Source organism: Clinocottus analis, unplaced genomic scaffold (assembly GCF_023055335.1).
Source record: "Clinocottus analis isolate CAN_PGR_092001 unplaced genomic scaffold, fCliAna1.0.p SCAF_14, whole genome shotgun sequence".
Classification (NCBI taxonomy): domain Eukaryota; kingdom Metazoa; phylum Chordata; class Actinopteri; order Perciformes; family Cottidae; genus Clinocottus; species Clinocottus analis.
In genome coordinates, this window is record NW_027175865.1 from 9,076,602 (window position 1) to 9,098,607 (window position 22,006).

Consider the following 22,006-nt stretch of genomic DNA (forward strand, 5'->3'; position numbering starts at 1 on the left):
TGGATGCAGGAACGCAAGGTCAAGGTCAAGGTCACCGCTCTAAGGCATACAACAGGTCTATCACCCGCCTATCAGCCAAAGTGTTGAACATGGCGTCTGGGATGACACCTGGTTGTTTTCACTGACAGAACCTGCTGATTTATGTGACTGTTTGCTAAATGGGGCTAATTTTACAGACCTGCAATTTCTCTCACTTCAAATAGGAGGGTGTCCTCTCTCCAGGTTAAAACACCATCCCTCTCTGAGGCAGATGTTCACCCAGGTGTTTATATGGGACAGACATGCTATACATTTACATACCAAAACAAATCAGAGGAGGAAAAGGTAGGGTTTGTATTATTGAAATACAGTGTACGGATTTAAGATTGCATTCTTTTTATAGATGAATAATTCAATTTTACAATCAATGGTAATTTTGTTATGATCTTCTATGAAATTGAGCTAAGAGGAAAAAGAACACACAGAAGGCTTTGGTCTTTGAATCAAAAATGTATCCACAAACACAGAGACAAGAGAGTTGCAGTTGGCACCTGTTTGTCTGTCCGTGCATTATTGTCGTCACAGTCATTTATACGTACAACTACGCAAAGCCAGAATTCAGACATCACTAAATCATTGAAAGCAGATCCTGTGTGCTATACGTACATTTTCTGTAAAACAAAAAAAGAGCCTGTGAATCTTGAAAAACAAATTTAACACACTTCACGATCATCACAATCAGATTCCCTCATTGTCTAAACTCATAAATCCCAGTGACAAACATTTGGTAGAGAAATAAGAGTAAACATTAGTTCATCTTTCAAAGGTTCTTGAGACAAAATTTGCAATTTTGATGTTTCGGGGATCCTTCAAGCCATTTCATGAAAATATATATATTTTTTTTTTCTGTACTTAATGATTATTGTTATTCTTATATTTATGAAGGATTATGCATACTCTTTGGCCTTGTCTTTCACTGACTGTTGGTCAGAGTTATTGCTCTCACTGATGGAAGAGTATGCTGACACAGCAGGATCTTATAAAAACTGTCCTCATCCCACCCGGCCTCGTCTCATGGAGCTTCCCCCTGCATCCAGTCTCTCTCATTGTGACTCACTGATCCCTAAAGTTTCTAAAAATCATACACTTTCTCCACCATCCAACCTACATACATGCAGATTAAACACGGCATTCTCCCTGATCATATCATCCCGTTTAAAAACGTCAATGATGCAACACTAACAGGTCCAAGTTCACAACGAGAGCATGTGGTTTTGGAAAGACTTTATTGTGCCGCACATGTGAATACTAATGTGGTATTGCATTTAGTGCACACAAAACAAGAGACAGAGATAATACAACATTGCACAGGAAAACAAGGAATAAAAGTACAGTATATAATTTACACATCTTGTCATAAATAAAGCCTACACATCAATGAATATGGAGTGGTTTATTTTACATAAAATACACAACTTCTGAGTGGATGTCTGCTGCAGCTCCTAGAGTTTTTCTTTTTTGAGGAGAGGTTGTGTTGGAGAAAACTGTTGCTGAAAGTAAAATACATTTCGGAATAGATTTGAGTTTTGCAGAGAATCTTTATTGATATAGTTATTATTGGTCCCATCTGAAATATATTTATTCATAATTAATGTAGCGCGTGTTCATGTATATTGACTTGAGAATGCTACGCGAGTATTTATAAACCCTCTCCAGTATCACCATTTAGGTCCAAGCTAACAATAAACCTGAATGACCATTAATGCAACATACTGTAATCAAAATAAATGGACACTGACAATTAGATGCATCTACTCAAAAGAAAATAAATGATCCCAGCTTTCAGATTCCAATACTTTCTTTTGCATGAAAGCAGTAACTTTTCTTTGCCCACTGATACACACAACTTCTGGTGGAAATAAATTGTAATGAAACAAATAGGACTAATCGGTGTACTTTCAATAAGTACTGTGAACCAATCTAGCAATGCAATTTTTGTCCATATTTTCTCTTCTAAAAGGAGCTATAGCAACATGCCCACAGATATAGAAAAATATAGAAAAGAAGAATCTCCTTCTTTCTGCCGACAAAAGATTGACATAATCACCCTTGAGGCCAAAGAGCTGTTTCACATTGTCCTTTTCGTCTTTATCGTAAACCTGTTGTGCAGCTCATGTTGTTGGGCCGCTCTTCATCTACCACTGCCCTCGCCCACTTCAGAATAAAAGCATGGACTCATTGCATGAGAAACATGCAATCTATCATCACAGTGCACATTACCTATCCATCCAGACATTTCTCTTTGCTTTTATGTCTTTCTGCTTAGCCATGCCTGAAGGAGATGATAGAAGGACCTTAAAGATCACAAGACGTGATGGTATAGAAAAGAAAAAGCCTTTTGAAGTTACAGCTAAAGCACACCAGGATGTAATTTAAGGCAAGTGGTAATAATACACCATTCTTTCCTTTTCAAGTGAGGATGTGCACCAGAAAGATCTGAAAATTCCTCAATTAGCCAGAAATAAAGACATCACAAAGCAACGTAGCAAAGAAAGGCACACGGCTAATAAGTTGGAAGGTGTTACGCTTTCTTACAAAATATACTCAAAATGCACACGAGAACATGAAGCCCAGCAGCTCATCTGCACCGGTGGGACTTGAAGTGTTTCTGCGTTAGTTAGAAGTGGCTTTACGTGTTTATTACATATGAAAGCATCAAACTACAGACTCGGCAGACCGAAGCACAGACTGGACTTTAGCAGCAGTATCCCCCCTTGCCACACCTCATCCTCCTCGCTGTGGTCCAACAGTTACAACTAGGTAGAAGCTCAAGTAGAAAAGCGACTGTGTGATGAGTGTGTAATGAAAGTTAATACTTAAAGCACATCGTAAAACAAGCAGTAAAATAAAACTTCACAATATAACTGCTACAAGAAAAAAAAACTTTCTTTAGCTCAAACTGTAACGGTGTACACAGAACGGAACAAATTAAGACTACTACACACTAACGCTTTCTTTCGCTGTGGTCAAAACAACTTTGTTTTTAAGGCATTACAATCATTTTAACCTCTTAGCGCATCAGGGATTCATCTTTGAAATGGGATAGTGGTGTCAAGAATAGTAGTATGGCATTTATGTTTATCTTTATTCTCAGTGTGACTTTTCATCAAGTGTGACTTCAATTATTTATTTCACCTGCAGCCAAATGATACATCTTTAATCTTATTTAATCTTAAGGGCTAAGATTTCATTTAATTTATTATTGAATTGCTTTAAAATGTCCAGTGGTGTTGGTCATGGCCAGTGGCACTGTAAAACTTCTTAAAAACCCAATTCAGAGTTTTTTGTAATGTTTATACTCCACATCAGATCTTCTACCATTTCTAAAATAAGATGTTTGCATTTTTTATGGAATGTGTGAGAAACTCTACAGCTACTAACTCCATATACGTGTCCTCTCTAAAACTGAGGGAATGAGCCGCACTGTGAACTCCGTATACCTGACAGTAAGACAATGTCAGGAAGGTCATCTATGACATATTATCATGTTACACAGTTCGGCTGGGTGTGTCTCTCTGAGGGGTCTGATGTCTGATAATCTGCTTCTCGGATATCCTCTTTTCCAAACTGTCCCTCTAAATTGGGGTTGTCTGGATTATACATTTAGAAAAGACTAAAGGTTCAGGTTGACAAAGATGAGACTGAGCTTCTGCTTTTGTCATCACCTAACTTGACATGTTTCACCAGATATTACCGTGAGGATTCTGGGTGTGGTCTTTGGATCAGTAGGTACCTGAGGAGCCTAAGTGTAAGGCAACACAAAAGAGCTTTCACTTAGTTGATTGTTAATTTGGTGAGTTACAGGGAGTGGGGGATGGTTGTTCTCTTCAAAAGGGTAAAGATAAAAAGAAGAGGGGTTGTATTGATCCCCAGAGTGAAGTAAGGTATAACATGAGAGGGTTAAGGGGCTCTGGTGATGATAGTGAGGCTGTCCCAGCCAGCTTGATGCATTAGGGGATGTGCTAAAGTTCTGAGACTTTTCGTGTGGTTCTTCCCTGGGGAGAAAAACAGCTATAGTATGGGAATTAAAACAAAGGTCTCTGTGGGGTTGTAACATCTGTCGTGTCTCTAAATGTGCCGGCGGCGATGGTGGTGGTGATGGCTGTGCATGTCCTCCATCGTGATTCTGCCCCACACACCAATCACAAATGTTTCAATCTCACACTCATTGTCTCCGCGAGCGATACGGAAGTAGCCGTTCTCTCCCCAGTTCTTCCCCCAGGAGTTGGCAGCAATCTAAAAAAAAAAAGTCACAGATTCAAAGTCTAACACTGTTTTAAACTATTTTACATGAGAAATAATAACATGTTTGACCTAATTAAGGACTTATTTGGGCATGTTTTTTAAGCACTATGACTTACCCAATATTTTTTTGATGCCCCGGCAAAGTTTCTCTCCTCTCCCCACCTGGTGCACAAAGCAGAGAAGACAGTTACTCAAAATGCATTAGAGCCAAACAACAGGACACCAACCTAACCCTAAATACAGATGTAAAATCAGATGCGTGGAGAGTTAGAATATTATTATTAAAGGATGCTGCCCAACAAACAAGTCAGCTGTAAACATTTCTCAGTAATGTGTTTACCCAGAACATGCTCAGAATTTATTGATAAAGAAAAGCAGGAAGAGGTATAAGTAGTTGGAAAAAATATGTCATCTTGTTAACAACATCCTGGACACCGCCTAGTTGCACTCCTACATTATTCCAATCTAAAGAACACGGAATTCCCCTTTTCCTCTGCCATTTCCATACACCGGATACGAAACAGGAAGGAGAGGGAAGGTTTTGAGGAAGTGAACACCGCCTCAGTCCACAAGACAACAACAAAATAACAAAATGTCAAAATATACATATGTGAATATGGACTTCGAGGCCTATATTTACCCTTCTTCTTCACAAGCAGCCTTGTTCTCAGGAAACCTTGGCAAAAGGCCCATACATTCCCATCATGCCTTGCACTCTGCTCTTAGCTTAGCCACTGCCAACTTTCATACGCCCGGTAGTGCTGCTCGTCTTGATCAAAACATTCTCCCGAAGCAAATTCCCATCCTGTTTTTGCACTCCCTGCCTTTCGCTTCCCAAGAGAGCAATCACTTATTATCTTTCATAAGGGAAAGGAATGCTGGGAAATATGGTGGCTAGTCTCAGGCTCTGCAAACCCTGTAGCCTGCCACCATCTTCAACACAAACAGATAGTGCCACCCTTCTATCGGCGAGTGTATTTGTGTGAAGCCCAGTGCTTTCCCTGATTAGAGTCAGACATCACATTGACCAAACGCAGACACATTAAAAATAGCTGAGTTTGGGATTTGTGCCTGTGAGTAAGGGCACATTCACACCTGTACAGTATGTGTGTGTGATCCCACATGGATGCCTGTCTGCATATTTATTGGTATGGACAGAGCCAGACAGAATCGGACCACTGCTGATCTCTTATCTGGCCTCCAATCAACTCACTTGCTCATGCGGGGACAATGATGGGCATACCGCTGTGCCCATGTGCCCCGCCTTTCCCCAACGCCCATCAACCCACCTCTGACCTCTTCTCCGTGGATTGATCCCCTCTCTCTGTCCGGTGCAGTCAGGATCAGCGGCCCAGACAATGCCCTTTCCACCACAGTGGACCTCAATGCTCTTTCCACAAACTTTCCCAGGCCCTAGGCTTAAAGGAACGCACCGCTGTGGGATTTGGCCTATGAAAACACAGTGATGCCTGTAGCTGGCAGGTTGGAGCTCAAAACACTATGTTCCGTCCCCACTCAATCCGCCCCTAAACCTGTGTCGCTGCTACACCCACATCTACCGGCCAAGTGAGTGAAGAATCACAGTGTCGTAGCAGGAGCTCAAGAGCTGGAGGCATTCAGGAAAGGTGGGAATCCACATCCTCATCCGCAGCATCATTTTACACAATGCATACCTCCACAGTTTATTGACGTGCTAGAGATGTAATTACAGTCCGCATATTATAAGCAAGACATAAGTATTGGGAAACATGTGCATCCACTGTTTTGCAGGAGGACATTTCATAACACTGCTTGTGAAGTATGTGATTCAAACGAGCTAAGTACAGGTTGGAGTGTTTGTCATACACATACCTTTACATGCCATATGATGTAACAAAATGAAACGTTATAATGTGCCCATGCAAGACACGCACATGAAAAGTTGCTTGTAAATGGGTTGTATTTTGTCTTCACTAATGGCCAAACAGATAAAAGCCGAGAGGCTGTTTTTATAGCGGCACTGAGATGCCATGTCTGTAGAAACTGAAGTTCATGGAAACGCTCAGACTCTGTGGTACAGTCAAATGCTCACAAACACACATTCCTCAGCCGTCGCTAGACACCCATTACGAGGTAGCTACTCATTTTTCTAATTTGGAAAGTGAAACTAGTGAGTGGCAACATATCATTGTCTCAACAGACACATTTCAAAACCAGCTGGATGACTCACACAGAAGAGCCCCATCAAATATTTACAAGAGAGAAGAATGTTTCTGACTTTTTAGAGGTCAAAAGCTCACCCTGCTCTCCAAACCACAGATAGGAAGAGCAGTAAACTACTACCAGTCTGTCTGCAGACGGTCTGAATGATAACAGAGCGTTTTGGTTTGGATGTGGAGAGGAGAGAAAAAGAGGAAGCAAGTCAGTGAGTCAGATGGCCAGCTGAGGAGGGATGTTAGAGACACCACAGAGATGTGGCAGGAGAGCCAGGAGGACAGGGGGAATAACAAGAGACAGATGGGTGGGAGCAGGTAATCCAGGTGTCTCGGCTGTCTACCCGCCTACATATTTGTGGTCGCCGTAGTTACTAGATAGACGGGGATGGGGGACTAGGAGGGGGGGGGGGGCTCGTCTGGGGCAGACAGAGGAGTGGAGCCAAGTTGTGTGTCTCCAAGAAAGAAGCTTGTTGACACGTACCATCTCAGCTGTGTGCAAACACACAGGCAGGTAGTGCTTTGAATCCAGCAGCTACTCAACTGAAACCTGATTCATCTTTAGTAGACATGATTTCTGCTGAAATGGCATCAGGTGAGGATGTAGCAACGGTGAGACCAGACACGTGGAGGCTTGGGTTGAGAGGGCAAATGCTTTTGTCTAACATGATGGTTTTTCTGTCAATAACTTTCAGCATCAAAAGCACAAACTCAAAATAGTTTGTAAAGTATAATCAGATTTGTGCAGATTCACGGCTATGTCATGATAAGGATGATTGTTCACAAACAAAGTGGTAAACCATGTTTTGTTAACTGTATATTGGTAACTTACCCAGTGATCCTAATTGAGTGTGTGCCGTGTTTGCGGTACTGTGGAGGTTTGGTGAAGCTCACATCGGTGTGTTTATAGATCCCATTCTTATAGACAAAGAAGTCCTCATGGACCTCCATAATAGCTGCAAGAACAAAAAAAACATGGAAAATTAGTTGATGCATAAAACACACACACACACACACACACACACACACACACACACACACACACACACACACACACAATATGACTATTAAGGTCTCTTATTGAAGGGAAAGATCCAAATCTTATTCAAACAACAATTAATCTCAAAGAAATGACATATTACATCAAACAAATTCAAATTTTCCCCAGAGTCACACACACATCCGACAGAGCAGCAGAGAGTTTGTGTGCGTGCGTGCGTGCGTGTGTGCGTGCGTGTGTGCGTGCGTGCTTGTTGCACTAAAATCTGTTTGGACCTCATTGTTTATGAACAACTCTCTCGCAATCACACACACACACACACTCACACACACACACACACACACACACACACACAAACACACACACACACCTCAGCCTTTGTGTCAAAGAAAAGCTAAAAGACAAAAAAGAAACTTGACATGAAGCCAATAAGTTTTCCTGGACTGCTAAACAATGAAACAAGAAGCTGACACAGGCTCATAGAGAATCACACACACACACACACATTCATACGCGCACTTACACACATGCACACAACTTCTCTATTCAAGTATACTTGACAATGGTCCAGATGGGCACCACGCAGTAAGGCAGGCTAGTAGAGGAAAGCTAGTTCAACCACACCGACATGAAGGCCCATTATTTCTGACCATGGTGACTGGGGGTCAAAGTTGAAACATATGACAAAACAATCACGATGACAAAATCAAACATGACATCATCCCAGGTCGGATACCTCACACAAGGCTGCATTTGAATGTGTGTGTCTTATGGAAGTGTTGTTTCATTTTTAAAAATAACACTCAGTTGGGAGCAAATGTTGACACTATAAGATTAAGTTTGACTTACCTTGCACAGGGCCATTATCCATAATCTCCTTCATGATCTCTTTTTCCTGAGAGGAAGAAGGAGAGAGCGAGAATGACAGGAAGATACATGTGAGTGAAATGGAGAGGATGAAAACAACCCCCTGGATGTTAAAAGTCAGATAACAAGATGGAGTCCAGCAAGGCCAGCAGCCTTAATGTCTCACTTATTGACTTCACAGGCCATCGGGAGACAGGAACAACAGGCTGTAATGATTTTGAGAAACATTCACCGTCATTTAGCAATGATGGATGCTGGCCGATAAAACCACATGTCGGCTGCAGCTCAGTGGTGGACTTTGAATTGGAGGAGATTCACCGAGCTGCATGCAGAGATGGCTTCTGGAAATGATTTCAGGGAATGTTACGTGATACTTTGTGCTAAAGTGAGGGCAGAGGCGCTTTCTACATGAGGACACAGCAATTTAAAATTGTGCCTTTAAATATCAATCACTTTGAGGTCATAGTTTAATGATGTATTTCTCATTCTGTAATAATTCCAACAAACATACTTTTTAGTATGTTTTAATATTTTTATTTTTACTTCTATCAATATGTTTTTTTTTTACTCTTCGTGTACTCTGCTTTGCAATTGCGTTTCCTCCTAATGTGGTGACTGATTTTTTCAACTCACTATTGTAGCAGAGCATGAATATATGACATTGATATTAGAAGTTAAACACAGAAATCTAATTCCAGATACACTTTTGAATCTTGATCTTGAGTAGATAAGGATTATGGATAATGATATCCACTGTGCAGTCTACAAATTGGTTTAATTCACTCACTGGCCTCTACATCCAGTATGTTTCCAGCTGAACTAATGTAATTACAATCAGAATTGAATAAATTCTGTATTATATTTCAATTGAACCTTCATACTCCAGAATCCAATTTCCTGGACCATGACAGTGGCGAACTTGCAGGTAAAAATAAAACTCTTTGCTCTTCATTGATTCAGTGCTGTCAAGCACTTAATCCTGTACATCCCCATGTGCATTTATGAAGGAAAAGAAACACATAATTTAATAAACACGTACTGTATCACAAATTATTCCCCAAAATGTACAGCGATTATATTAATGCTGCATATTCATTGTTTTATTTGAAACGTGCTAGTGAAGTGATGAAGGAAAGGTGTACAGAGAATACCTGCTCATCATGTATTGTGTTGTGTTTGTGCCGCGCTTACATTGGATGAGAGCCTGTAGGGCGGAGTGGACTGGTAGATGTCGTTCTGGTAGTTGTGTGTGTTGGGGCAGCGCTGTGTGGCCTGCCTCTTCCCCCGGCCGACAGAGCGACTCTGCATCATACAGCGGCCCACCTCCACTGGTGTCTGCTGTGGGGATCGGTATGGATAACAGTCTTCTGTCACCACTCTGTGAGAGAAGAGGAGAGATTATAAAATGCGCCTAATCTTCAGAAGGCTGCTCCCAAAACTTATTGCATGTTGCTTTTATTGGTTTCTACTGCAGATTAAACAACATGAAGTCTTTACCCTCTACGGCGGAGGTACCACCAGGCTCCATCGACGCGTCCCCCATCACACCCTCCCTGATTGCGCGTGTCACAGGAAATTAGATTTTGTGGGGACAGCTGAGGAGTCATGTGACCCATTGACTGGATGGAGATTCTATCAGATGCCACAGCTAGTGAAAAGGAAAGGCTTTATTACAACATGACGTTTTATTGTTTTATATCATTTTAACAATTTGTGTCTTCAGGAAGCTAAAATAATCATAGATATCCATACATGTTTGGCATGCGCTGGAAAACAAATATCTGCGCCAAAAAAATATATTTCAGAGAAGTATTTCAGCGTTTCATTCTATTTTCTACCACTCCTTTACATCTTGTAATGTATCTCATGTTTCCCTGCATGTTCTTCATGTGTTCTACCTGCAGTTGAGAACGCCCAAGATGCAGCACAGTTGCCCTGGTCCAACGGTTCATGAATCTTTCCTGGCCACTTCTCTGTCGAATTAAAGTAGACTGGCAGACGGTCACCCTTAGGATCCATGTTCATCTGACGGAGAGGATAAATTAATCAAGTCAAGTCCATTCTCCAAAGCGCTTATCAGAGCTTAATAAGCGTTACACTGTCACAGACCAATCCTCATAGAGAAAAGATTAATGTTTCCCAGTAAAACAACTATTACCATAAGTGGCAGACCACAATTTTAAACAACGATTTAGAGCAAAATAGAGGAAATAGCGGTTCAAACCACAAACACAGAGTTGCAACAAAGGGATTTACAATGTCATTCTTTTCCCACAAACTAACAGCTGCAATTAAAGTTACTTGTGAACGGCTTTGTATGACAAGTTCGGATTGGCAGATTACATAAATCTGCTAATCAACCCTCCAGTAGAAGGGAGTTATTCACAAGCATTTAGGCCCATTTGGCCAATCGCTGTAGAATAGACAGCAAAAGCATGAGGATGTTTGGTTACATCGAATGCGTCATTTGAACCAACCAAACTCTTTCATGAGGCACCAACGTCACTATGATGATAAATCCTAACCAGGATGATATCTTTTTGATAGCGCATGTTCACTGGCAGGTGCTTCTCACAGGCCAAACGCTAAACATACTCGATGTATTAGTCTCCATGCAAGGTTGAACGTTCTCCTAATCTCTCTGTTGTGTATGATAACAGAACACACACTCTTCCCCACCTCCCACCATCTCAGAGCCTGGCTCCTGTGCAGCATTCCTCAGATTAATAGCAAGGTATCCAAAGCACAGACTGCCACCTGATACATAACAATTGAATATGCTGCTGATCTCAGACTTTGTCACGCTTTGACCTTCTACAACTAGACGAAACACCCAACCTAAAGGTTTGATAAAAGAGGGGATATGGCCTGCAAAAATATGTCTTCATGAATTAATAATTTCCCATCCCTCACACAGGAGTCTACATACAGACATCACAGGGCAGCGGGACAGAGAGATTTATGAATGGGCTGCAAGTCTCTGATCTGGTTCCTGGCACAGGTAGGGACACGCTGACAGCGGAAGAAGGAGGGGGTGTTGGGAGGTTGTTAGGGTGGATGTAGTCGTGGAATGCTGGGAGAGGTAAACAGGGGCACTGGGGCTGGACTGAAAAAGAGGCTTGCTCTTTATTCTCAAGGCAGCCACCATGCCCTCCATCTTCTCTGTCTGATGTTTTGGTTCCGTCTTATGTAATCTGTCCGGGTGAAATATAAACAAAGACTCCGCTGAACAGAGTGCGCTGAGGTTCCAGCCCTAGACGCCATTGCAGACCAACAAGCCACCATAATTAAGCGAGAAACGTTTTGATCAGCGGTCCTTTGTTGTTATAGGTTTCAAACCTGCATATCACAATAAAATCACCTTATCACTCACAGGAAGTATGCAGGAACCTTTACAGAAGTGACAAGCCACAACAAAACTAACAATTCACCAACATGACCTCATACAGCTTCAATGGGGACAATAAATATACATTGAAGCTGCATGTTGTACCTGCATCTCATTCATGTTCATAATAGTCCTGGAGGGTCTCTGAGTGCCCAGGCGGTAGCGGATGCCCTCGTCAAGAGTCATGCCGTAGAGCTGGCTGTAGTTGGCTGCCTTCCATCTGAAAGGACAAACCAGGAGGATAATGTGTTAGTCACAGTGTGTGATAAAGACCTTATTGTAGAATATCATGTCATCACGCCTTTGTTTTTTTACCCATAGTTGCCTCTGTTAATGGCGTTGATAACGTCCGGCTCCATCAGACAGGCGTTCTGCTCACACTCCCAGCGTCCTGTGGTCCCACATGTACTACAGAGGACAAACATACAGAGAGCAGGGGCAAAAGTTGAGACCATTAAAAGGCTTAAGCAAGTTATAATTCCAATATTCCTACTAAAGCCAGTGAGGTCAACAGCTAAAATAGAAGGACTATCTATGACATACACAAATATTCAAGGGCTCAGTGGAATTCCCAAATAAGCAGTTAATTGAGAGAAGAATGTCAGTAACTGGAAAAAAAATGGAAAAAGAACATACGAGGGAGTGAGAAACAGAGGCAGAGGTTAAAGGGAACATTGAGCCTTTTAAGGCCGAAAAACGAGGATCCATTTTAATCAGAAGGAAACAGAGAAGTCAAGTAGATGACAGAAGAGATAGAAACAGGATATTAATGATGACGACAATGTTTACTTAGGGAATGCTTAAAAATAACTTCCAATGTGTACTTTCTGATGACTCACTGTGAAGTGTGTGTGTGTGTGTGTGTGTGTGTGTGTGTGTGTGTGTGTGTGTGTGTGTGTGTGTGTGCGTGTGTGCGTGTGTGCGTGCGTGTGTGTGTGTGTGTGTGTGTGTGTGTGTGTGTGTGTTTATGGGGGGTAGTGGCTGGAGTGGAAGGGGGGGGTAAAATATATGTCGTGGGGTAAAATATGATTTCCCTCCGAAATGTACAAAATGAAAATGCGTCATTAAAGTAGAGTAAGTGTACTTTGTAACTCTACCGGAAAGAAAGCCTCCTCACAGATGAGTCACCATGCACTTCAGTTCACCTTCTGCCGATACTTTTAAATAAATGATTTGCTGCAGCTAAAAGTACACAAGTTTCACAAGAGTTCTATAAACTTGCTGATTAATTGTTTACAACTACAATGACGTACAGGATATTCCATCACATAGAGTTGCTAAAAGCATCTGTCTGGACACAACAAAACATCAAAACTGAGGCCTGTCCATTATAAACTTTATATTTTTCAACGAGAATAGAATAGAGTAATACAGATATAATACACGTCACTTTTTTTTACTCATAAAACTATTAGTAGGTCAACTTTTACGTCTAAAGGTATTCAGAAACATGTTATGCCTCTATAATAAATATGAAGCTACCGCCAACAGCTAGTTAGCTTGGCTTAGCTTAGCATAGAGACTGAAAACCGGGAAAACAACTATCCTGGATTTGTCTCAAGGTAACACAATCTTTCAACCAGCATCTCTAGAGCTAAAAAAAATTAAGACTATCTACCTTGTTTGTATGATCTGGATTTAGTTTGAGTCTTTATGCTAACCTAAGCTTTTTGGGGCATTATCCAGTCAATCATAGCACGCTTTATCAGTAACTCAAAGTTGGTCTCTTTATGGACACATTAATCCTGACTGGACTGGACTCAGTATATAGTAATATGTAGCATTTAAAGGAAATGCAAACAAGCTAGATTATTTCATTACCCTTTTGGATATTTTAAAGCTGTATTAATATTTTCTTCGTGTCTCGTTTTTTTGACTGTAAATATTATCATTCCAAGTTTGCTCTGTCTAAGACTACCTAGTTAAATAAAGTTACCAGGCCACCAAAAATAAACAGCTGCAAAGTCAGCTGCTGTTTCAGGAATATCATAATAAATGAGTGCATTTGCAAGAGAGAAAGAATGAGGCGTTTCCCACAGAGTCGTGTGTAGACTTCCAATCATAAAATATAAAATATACTTTACATTTTAGACATCATGTTTACAAAGAGGAGAACCTGCCCAAGAGGATCATCAAACACACACACACACACACACACACACACACACACACACACACACACACACACACACACACACACACACACACACACACACACATACGCACGCACACACACACACACACACACACACACATACGCACGCACACACACACACACACACACACACACACACACACACACAAAGAGGTCAAATTCCCTATCAGTCATACTGAACCTACAGAGTGTGTATCACCTCTCATACTCACTCCTCCCTGCTGGGTCTCTGAGACACGACCAAAAAAAGTCTTCACGCACACACCCTGACACACTTACACACAGAGTAGCCGAGTTTAAACCAGGACCGTCTAATGGCTGTGACAATGACCTTTCACCTCTCCCTCCAGCAGGAACACATACATGCAGTTCAGCACCAGTGTGTCAAAAACAGCAATAAATTCACACAGTAATAGTACCATGCACACAGGGCCGGCATAATGACAGACACATGGAGACAGCGGGACAGAGTGTGGCTGAGAAAGAAATATGGCAGCTCCGAGGACAGTGGCAGGCGATATTTCACATTCTCACCTCTGAGACCGTACACACACACGTATAGTAATACACACTTGGATGACATGAATGTGCTTTGCCAAATCAGTAGGAACAACAGAGCCATGCTTTGTGTTCAGATATGACATATCTAATCTGAGAAACTCAACAACAATTTAGAAAGTCCAAGCTGGCATTCAATGTTGTCCAATCTGAAGTGCATGCTAAAAAGGCAGAGCTGTTGCCAAATCACAACAGAGATAGTTGCTCCTTCAGGGCCGAGTGAGATTGCGGGTGTGAGCAGGCGGCGCTGCGTTTCAGATCATTTGGAGCAGGTAGAGTTATCAGGATGCCAACAGCTCAGGGAAGGAAAACGGGTATATTCACTATTAACACAAGAGAAGACTGCCCGCCACAGACACACACTAACACACTCACACACTATGCTAACTACGGTTATGTTTCCATGCTGTCTATAGCACTGGCACAATCTGCCCAGGAGTTATTTCAAGCTAAAAGATTGTGATACTGATGGTCAAAAAGCAGCTTTGTAATGACTGTATCAGTGATGTTTGGCTAGTAGTTAGTGAAGACGTGTAGGAGATTAGATAACAGTGTGCGGGAGCTTGATCACTGCTAATGAGAGACTTTGTAGGGAAAAGAGGGAGAGCGGCCTGTCAACTCAAAGCGGAAGCCCTCTCCTCCGCCCTGCTGCCCTGATTCCAAGAGTCGGGAGGATGGACATTTGGGAAATGAATAAGTGGATGGAGTAGGAGTAGGAAAAGGGAGTGTGTGTGTCCCTCCGCGCCAAAGCAGTGGTGCAATTTTTCAAGCATCCATGTGTATTGCCGAAGCAAACACGTGTGAGAGCGTATGTGCATAAGACTCGTTTTGTTTGCCAGTAAAAGGGAGTTAGCACATAAACGCTGTTTTCGGTGAACTCTGACTCTGGAGGTTATTTTAAAACACACAGCTTCCACAAGTCTTTCCATTGAGAAGAAACGTTCGTCCCACCGTTTATCAACTGCCATCATGGCCTATCTACGCACACCTTCAGACCCTTTAAGTCAAACCTAATTGAGCTGCAATGATAAGAGTCATTGTTCAGGCCCACAAGATTGAGACAGTACAGCTTCTGAAGTTGAACAGCCGCTCGGTTTTAAGTGGATCAGCAGAGTCAGCGTGGTTTGTGTTAGACGTGTCATGACTAACAGTCAGAGCGTGTTCTTGGTGCATGAGGATGAATACAATAGGTAAGTACAAATGGATGTTAAATCAACATTGGTGTGCATGTTCACACACGTACAAAAGGTCTTCGAGGAAGATTAAATGACACAGACGTGAGAAACTACAATAAAGGACAGGTGAGCAATTCAATTTCCCTTCTTCCTGCCTTCTCTCACTTGACCTCCTCCGTCTCCTTCCTCGAGTCACTCAAGATCTACTTTATCTCTCCTTGAGTGTTATTATCACGCAGAAAAAGTCAACAGCCACACAGCAGACTGTGGTGTCCTCAGGGTGTATGTAGAAGGCCAGGAGATAAACATGCTCTTTGCTGGTACTGAAAGCTAATCTAAAATAATGTTATTAGAAATGCTTGAGCTCATGTCAAGGTCATAAAGTGAAGATATATATGGGAAATTTGTCCAATTACAATAATACAAGATTGTCAAGGAGTTCTAATCAAAAGACTTAAAACAAGAGTACGTGAGCTCTGTATTTCAAGCCTCACTTTTGTGCATTAAAGGAAAGTGGATTTGTATCCACATCAAAGTAGGAACTGTTCAGAGGATCAAAAGAAAGTCTTTTTCAACTAAAGTTAAATCGACCATGTTACTCAGTGGGCCTTGGGGATATGAACGACATTGTTGGAGAAGTTGGCACTCACAAACACAACTACCAGATAGGAAATATTAGCAACTTAGGAAACATTAGGAAAAAGACATTGTGTGTGTGTGTTTGTGTGTGTGTGTTTGTGTGTGTGTATAATGATATGAAGATCAAGGGATATAAAAACTGAAAATGACTTTATTATTTGGAAGACATGCAGTGCACAAACATATTTCATTCACCCACCCACTATATTTTCTACTCCAGGACAGATCCCAGAGGTTTTAAGAACACAAAGTACTGTATGTCAGCATGACATCTGGAGAACTGTGAGGCACTACACATCTATAATTTGTTGTAATCGGGCATCCATAAAAACCTGGCAACTTGGCCTTCAATGTTTCACTCAGTATGCATGCTGTGGTACATGTGAAGTGTTAGAACAAGTAGATGCAGAGCATTTAGATAAAGTGAGGGGGAAACCATGTTTTCAAGCTTTAGGCCACTTAAAAAGACATTTAAGGGAAAGCCCAGGATTTAAGAGGTTGAAAGAGACGTAAGAGGAAGGAGAAAGACAGGCATACATACCATAAATTGCAGTTCTCTTTGTATGTTTGCCCTGTAAAGAACTTGTTTCCATTTCTTTCGCAGGTGCCTGAGGAGACATAGAGGGGTAACTTAATCAAAAAGCATGTAAACAGGAGACAGAGATGCACTTGTATGGAAAGCACTCACACTTAATATGCCACAGTCAAACTAACCAAATTACTTCACTTGTGATGAAACATTTAAAAAAATCACTAACTCCTCAGGTGTGTGTGTGTGTTTGTGTCTTTGTGCGAGTGTACACACAACATATGTGAGTTCTAAGAAGCTCTGAGCTCTAGTAATCCAGTGTAGGAATGTGGCGTTAGCTTCTTTCCTGCCTTCCCAAGCTTTTCCGGGGCCTCGTCATGCTTTAACCAGCTTACGCTCCACTTCACCTATGAGACCGAGGGTTAAGGGCCACAGACAAAGCATACCATTACACCCACGATCAAGCAGCAGAAAATCATTAACATTCATGAGCTGCAATGGTCTACTCAGTATCTTCATAAACAAACCACAAAAATGATTAAGCAGGGACACAGCATTAGTGTTTCTTCTGGAATGGATTTGGCCTATTTCTCTTGAAGTTTGAACCCCGCTCACTTACAGGTTGTGAAAATGACACTTGAGTCGGCCAAAAGATTCACAATGAGGTTTATCTACACACTGATTTACAGTGCAAGGTGCCGTCAGTGTGAATCTCACATGGAATTTACGGCATGAGCCGGCTGAGAATTTACAGTGTGAGCAGGTTTCCTTGTCCGGGGTGTGAGGCTCAGAGCTGATTGTGTGATTTATGACTGAGGCCCTCTGTTACCCATCATCCCCCTCACAGCTGTCTCACCCAGTCTGTCACAACTCAGTTACTGCAGAGCTGAAGAGTTTGAGAAGTTACTTATTGACAGAGAAGGGTTTTATAGAGAGGACTTCTGTTGAACTGAAAGTATGTGATTGAATGTAAAAGTTTACATAACCTTAAGGAAAGATGTTTCTCTGTGAGCAATCGTTAATCATCGATTTAGACAACAGAATGTAAAAGGTTTAGCTCAACAAAAGCTTTGAAAATGAGAACAGAACAATCTGAGACAGCAGGGCAGCGATAAGAGAAACGATCTATTGCAAAAAAGATTCCGACTCGCCGACAGGCTTTTGTAGTCTTGTGGTCGGTTGTGTGTGTTTGTGCTTTAGTGTCACACTCCGTGATACCCCTACCTTGTCGTCCAGGTAACACATACCTTTAACGACCCTTCTGTCTCCCGTCCCGCACCCCTTGTCTGTGTCACCCTCCCTTCGCATACCCCACATTCCTTCTCTTGACCTCCATTCATCCCTCCATCGACCCCTCCTCCCTCCCTCCGTCTGGGTTAATAAGAAGCCTACTGTTCCCTTCTCTGTTTGCAGGTAGTCCTCTGCTGTCGCTGGCACATTTCACACCTCTGCAATGAATGAAGGGTGTTTTGACTGTGTGAGGAGCCTAAATGTGGTCAACGCAACAGTTAGGTAGATGACAAAATCTGTGCTAAATCTGAACTTTTCTATCACGGGAGGATCAGAAAATGAGGCTATGCTAATTTAAATCTTTCCCTTTTTGAAAAAGGAGGGCCTTACCTTCTGAGATGTATAAAAAGATGGGCCGAACAGACATGAAAAAGAAGGTGTTCATATGTCCAATAATTGTCATACGGTCCCTTATCTTCAGCATTTATCTTTCTTGGGAGTTTAAGAAAGCAGGTACTTCATTGTATTTCATTTGTGTCATGCTGCTTTGAGCTGTGATGCAGCAACGAGTCTGTCAGTGGGGTTCTGTGCTGCTCTCTGACTGACTTCAACTAACTATGACAGGCCCGTGCACACCTGCAAAACTCAGCAATGCACACACTAACTCAATCACTAGTGCACTTTTAGTTACCTATGAAAGGCGGCTCCACACCGAGACAATGTCCCCAGAAGTCAGGGCAGCAATCAGCGACGGTCCGGTTGCAGAACAGGTCGCAGTAGCAAATGGTGTCCAGGTAGGGAACCGTGCACAGGTCGTCTCTGCCGGGGCAGCAGCCCCCTCTCCTCTCGCAGTAGGAGCCGAACGGGTCCCTGATGCCGCCAACATGGAGTGGACTGGCCAGCTCCCTCTTGGTCCTTCTAGACAGGATTCTTTCTGCAGTGCTCTCTTCCACCAGCAGCAGCAGCGCCGCCACAGTCAACAGGAAGAGCTTCATGATGAGTCTGTGAAAGGAAGAATATAAGATTTCAAGATGTCAGGTCAAAAGTAATATCATTTAATACACAGCCTTCTATAATTAATTCTGGCAATGGACATTTTCATGAGGGAGCAAAGAAATGTTTGTGAACGTTGGCCTGCTTTTCCCCACAAGAGACACACTCCAAATGCTTCACACTCCACAGGAAGAGAGGTGAAAAGGTCGTACTGTGAGCAGCATAATTGGGGTATGACTGCTGCCAACACATTATCCATCTCCCACTGTGTAATTCACAAACACACTGACGGATATGCACTTAGTTACACACACACACACACACACACACACACACACACACACACACAAAAGATACATTTAAACAGAGCTCGCACAACACCCACGTTATCCTTTCCGTCTTCTTCCAACTTTCCTTTCAAGCATCCAAAACAAACAGCAGCTAAATATGTAAATGTACTCAGCAAAAAAAGTGATGGAAAACAAGTATGTAATGAGGTCTTAAACATGCTGAAGGATGTATGATGGGTAAACGGTCATTTCTACCTTTTCTTTTTTCTCAGCCCACATTATACTATTTTTTTTCTTAATGCGTGCGGACAATAACAGTCAATCCTGAACTGTTATTATTTTCACTAATGCAGCGATGTCTGCATTGCAGTGGCATATGCATCCAGAGGCACCACAAACCCCCTGTAATTAAATGTTTTACAGTATCTATGAGGGTCCTGCCGGTGTGAGGGAGGGCCATCATCGTCCCAGAGTCGCATATTATCTCAGTCACGGAAATAAAGTAATGTCCTGCTGTCAAAGCTAATCTGTCACACTCGAGGAAATTGTCTGAATGAACAGACACAGCCCATACAGTATTAATGGTCCTCAGAGACTGCAGCGGTTATCTAAAAGCCACGCTGGGGCACAGGAACCGGGCAGGCCGAGGAAAACCAAATGTTTAACATAGTGACAGAAACTATGTGATCACACTTGTGCTCCAGCTGGTTACTCTTATTAATGGGCACAATAAATAAAAAAGAAGAAATTTAACGTGTTAATGGACCCAAATAATTTTACAAACTGCTAATAAAGGAACTTCCCAACATTTGCATCACTTTTTTTGGGGCCAATAACTTTGAAGCAAGAAGGTGATGTAGTTCCTCTAAGGATGTAATTGTCACACTATTTATTTCCAGTATGGTTGTACACACGTGCAACACTTCAATGACCATGACTTTGTGTGTGTGTATGAACGAGCAATCCAAAACTTTCACTCTTAACAAAACGTCAAACAAAATCATCCATATGTCTAGATTGATTGTGTGTGTGTGTGTGTGTGTGTGTGTGTGTGTGTGTGTTTGTGTGTGTGTGGGTGTGTGGGGGTGTGTGTGTGTCTCAGGTTACTGAATGTGTGAGTCTATATGGGGCCAGACAAAGACAAGGGCCTGCCCTATATAAATAGCATCATTAATTATCCAATCAGATCTCGGAGCAAAAGATCTTTGCTGCACTGTTTTCTGCATGACTGTGTCTTTAGTCAAAACCCATAAACACACACACAAAGGCATATGGCAGCATGGGATGGGCAGGTCTCCTCCTTAACACAAGTGTTTTGTTGTGGCAGACTGAGCAGCAGTGCAATACAACACCCACCAGTCTGCCCAACAAGCTGCTGAGGGGTTTAGGTCAAACTGGAAATGTAAAAAAAACAAAGTGCTCAATCAATAACTTCCCTCTGCGGAGCAACTTTACGCTACAAGTAGCTTTAACGTATGACAATAACTGATTGTCTTTGGTACAGTTCTCAGGTGAAGCGAGACCTTTAAGCTGATGGGTCCGTATCCTCAGCTCTTTTTATTCTTATGAAGCCATATGGCCCGTCAGTGCGCCAGACAGCTGTAGCCAAGCTACTGATCCCAAGCCAAGCCACAGGACAGATGTACCCTCAGAAAGGACAACCCGCATACACACATGCATAAAGTGCATACACACATCAAACAGCAGAAGTAGAAGAACTGCACTGTCACTGTTTCAGCTGGACCTTCATCACCGCTTCAGGACCATGTTCACAACTTTAACCTGATTGATTTCAGTGAACTGAGCAATGCTGTGAGGAATCTTTGATAATGTCAAAAACACAGACATGTATTTATTAATAGGCCAGTTCACCCAAATAATATAACATAAAAGCAGCACCTTCTTGTAAAAACAGTGTTCAGATTAGTCTTGACAGAGCACAGACCTCAATGCAAACACAGATACTTCTTCTACAGACGACAGTCTCTATAAAAGCTTTTAACAGCGAGTTGAACATTTTAAATATATTATAATATCATTTTTTTCAAATCTCATCATTGTGTTGACATAAATATTCGGGACAGATATATCAATTTAAAAAAATAATTAATAATAAACTATCTGCGTGGCTACCAGCGGTTCATGAAAAGAAATCACCAAACGTTTAATGATGTACTTATACTTATACTACCTATGACCCCTCTGACACAGCTGAACTTTGAGACATCACTGCACCACTCAACAGATAATTCAGGCATGTTGGCTCAGTGTATCTGCATAAAAGCCCTTTTTAGCTCCAGTTCTCCACGTCACACAGTCCTTGACAATTATCGGTCCAGCTCTATTTTTAAGACAGCCAGCAGGTCAAGGAGAACAGAGACCATTTATAATACCGTGCAGGTGTCTCATGAGGCCAGCACCTCAACAGATGAGTGACAGGATAACTGGACTTGGTGTGTCTCATTGTGAATCACATGGAGTCACCACAAACGCATTGTACAATAACCTCTTTAAAAGAAATCACAGTCTCCCACTACTAATCTTGAACCTATAAATAGCTTGAATAGTGTATCCTACGATTCCACACCCAGAAGATAAACATGTTGTAACAATGAAAACTTGACTTACTTAAGTTCAACGGCACAAAGCACAGTGGAATAAATCTCAGAAGAAATCGTGATCGACAAGCATATATGTCGAGTTTAA

At 41.9% G+C, this 22,006-nt stretch overlaps 1 protein-coding gene across 1 annotated transcript in view; it reads right to left on the reverse strand.

Moving 5' to 3' along the window:
- Positions 1 to 1,246: 1,246 nt before the first annotated feature.
- The window catches only part of tinagl1 (tubulointerstitial nephritis antigen-like 1), a 21,057-nt gene continuing 297 nt past the window's right edge, over positions 1,247 to 22,006 (reverse strand). Inside the window, exons 2-12 of the mRNA XM_068576218.1 lie at positions 18,709 to 19,019; positions 16,800 to 16,866; positions 12,047 to 12,139; positions 11,837 to 11,951; positions 10,242 to 10,368; positions 9,841 to 9,991; positions 9,535 to 9,721; positions 8,326 to 8,371; positions 7,309 to 7,432; positions 4,401 to 4,446; positions 1,247 to 4,275 (exon numbers count right to left, since the gene is read on the reverse strand). Of these exons, the coding sequence (XP_068432319.1) occupies positions 4,108 to 4,275; positions 4,401 to 4,446; positions 7,309 to 7,432; positions 8,326 to 8,371; positions 9,535 to 9,721; positions 9,841 to 9,991; positions 10,242 to 10,368; positions 11,837 to 11,951; positions 12,047 to 12,139; positions 16,800 to 16,866; positions 18,709 to 19,012 (1,428 nt within the window). The 5' untranslated portion in view covers positions 19,013 to 19,019 and the 3' untranslated portion in view covers positions 1,247 to 4,107. The remainder of the gene's footprint in view (positions 4,276 to 4,400; positions 4,447 to 7,308; positions 7,433 to 8,325; positions 8,372 to 9,534; positions 9,722 to 9,840; positions 9,992 to 10,241; positions 10,369 to 11,836; positions 11,952 to 12,046; positions 12,140 to 16,799; positions 16,867 to 18,708; positions 19,020 to 22,006) is intronic.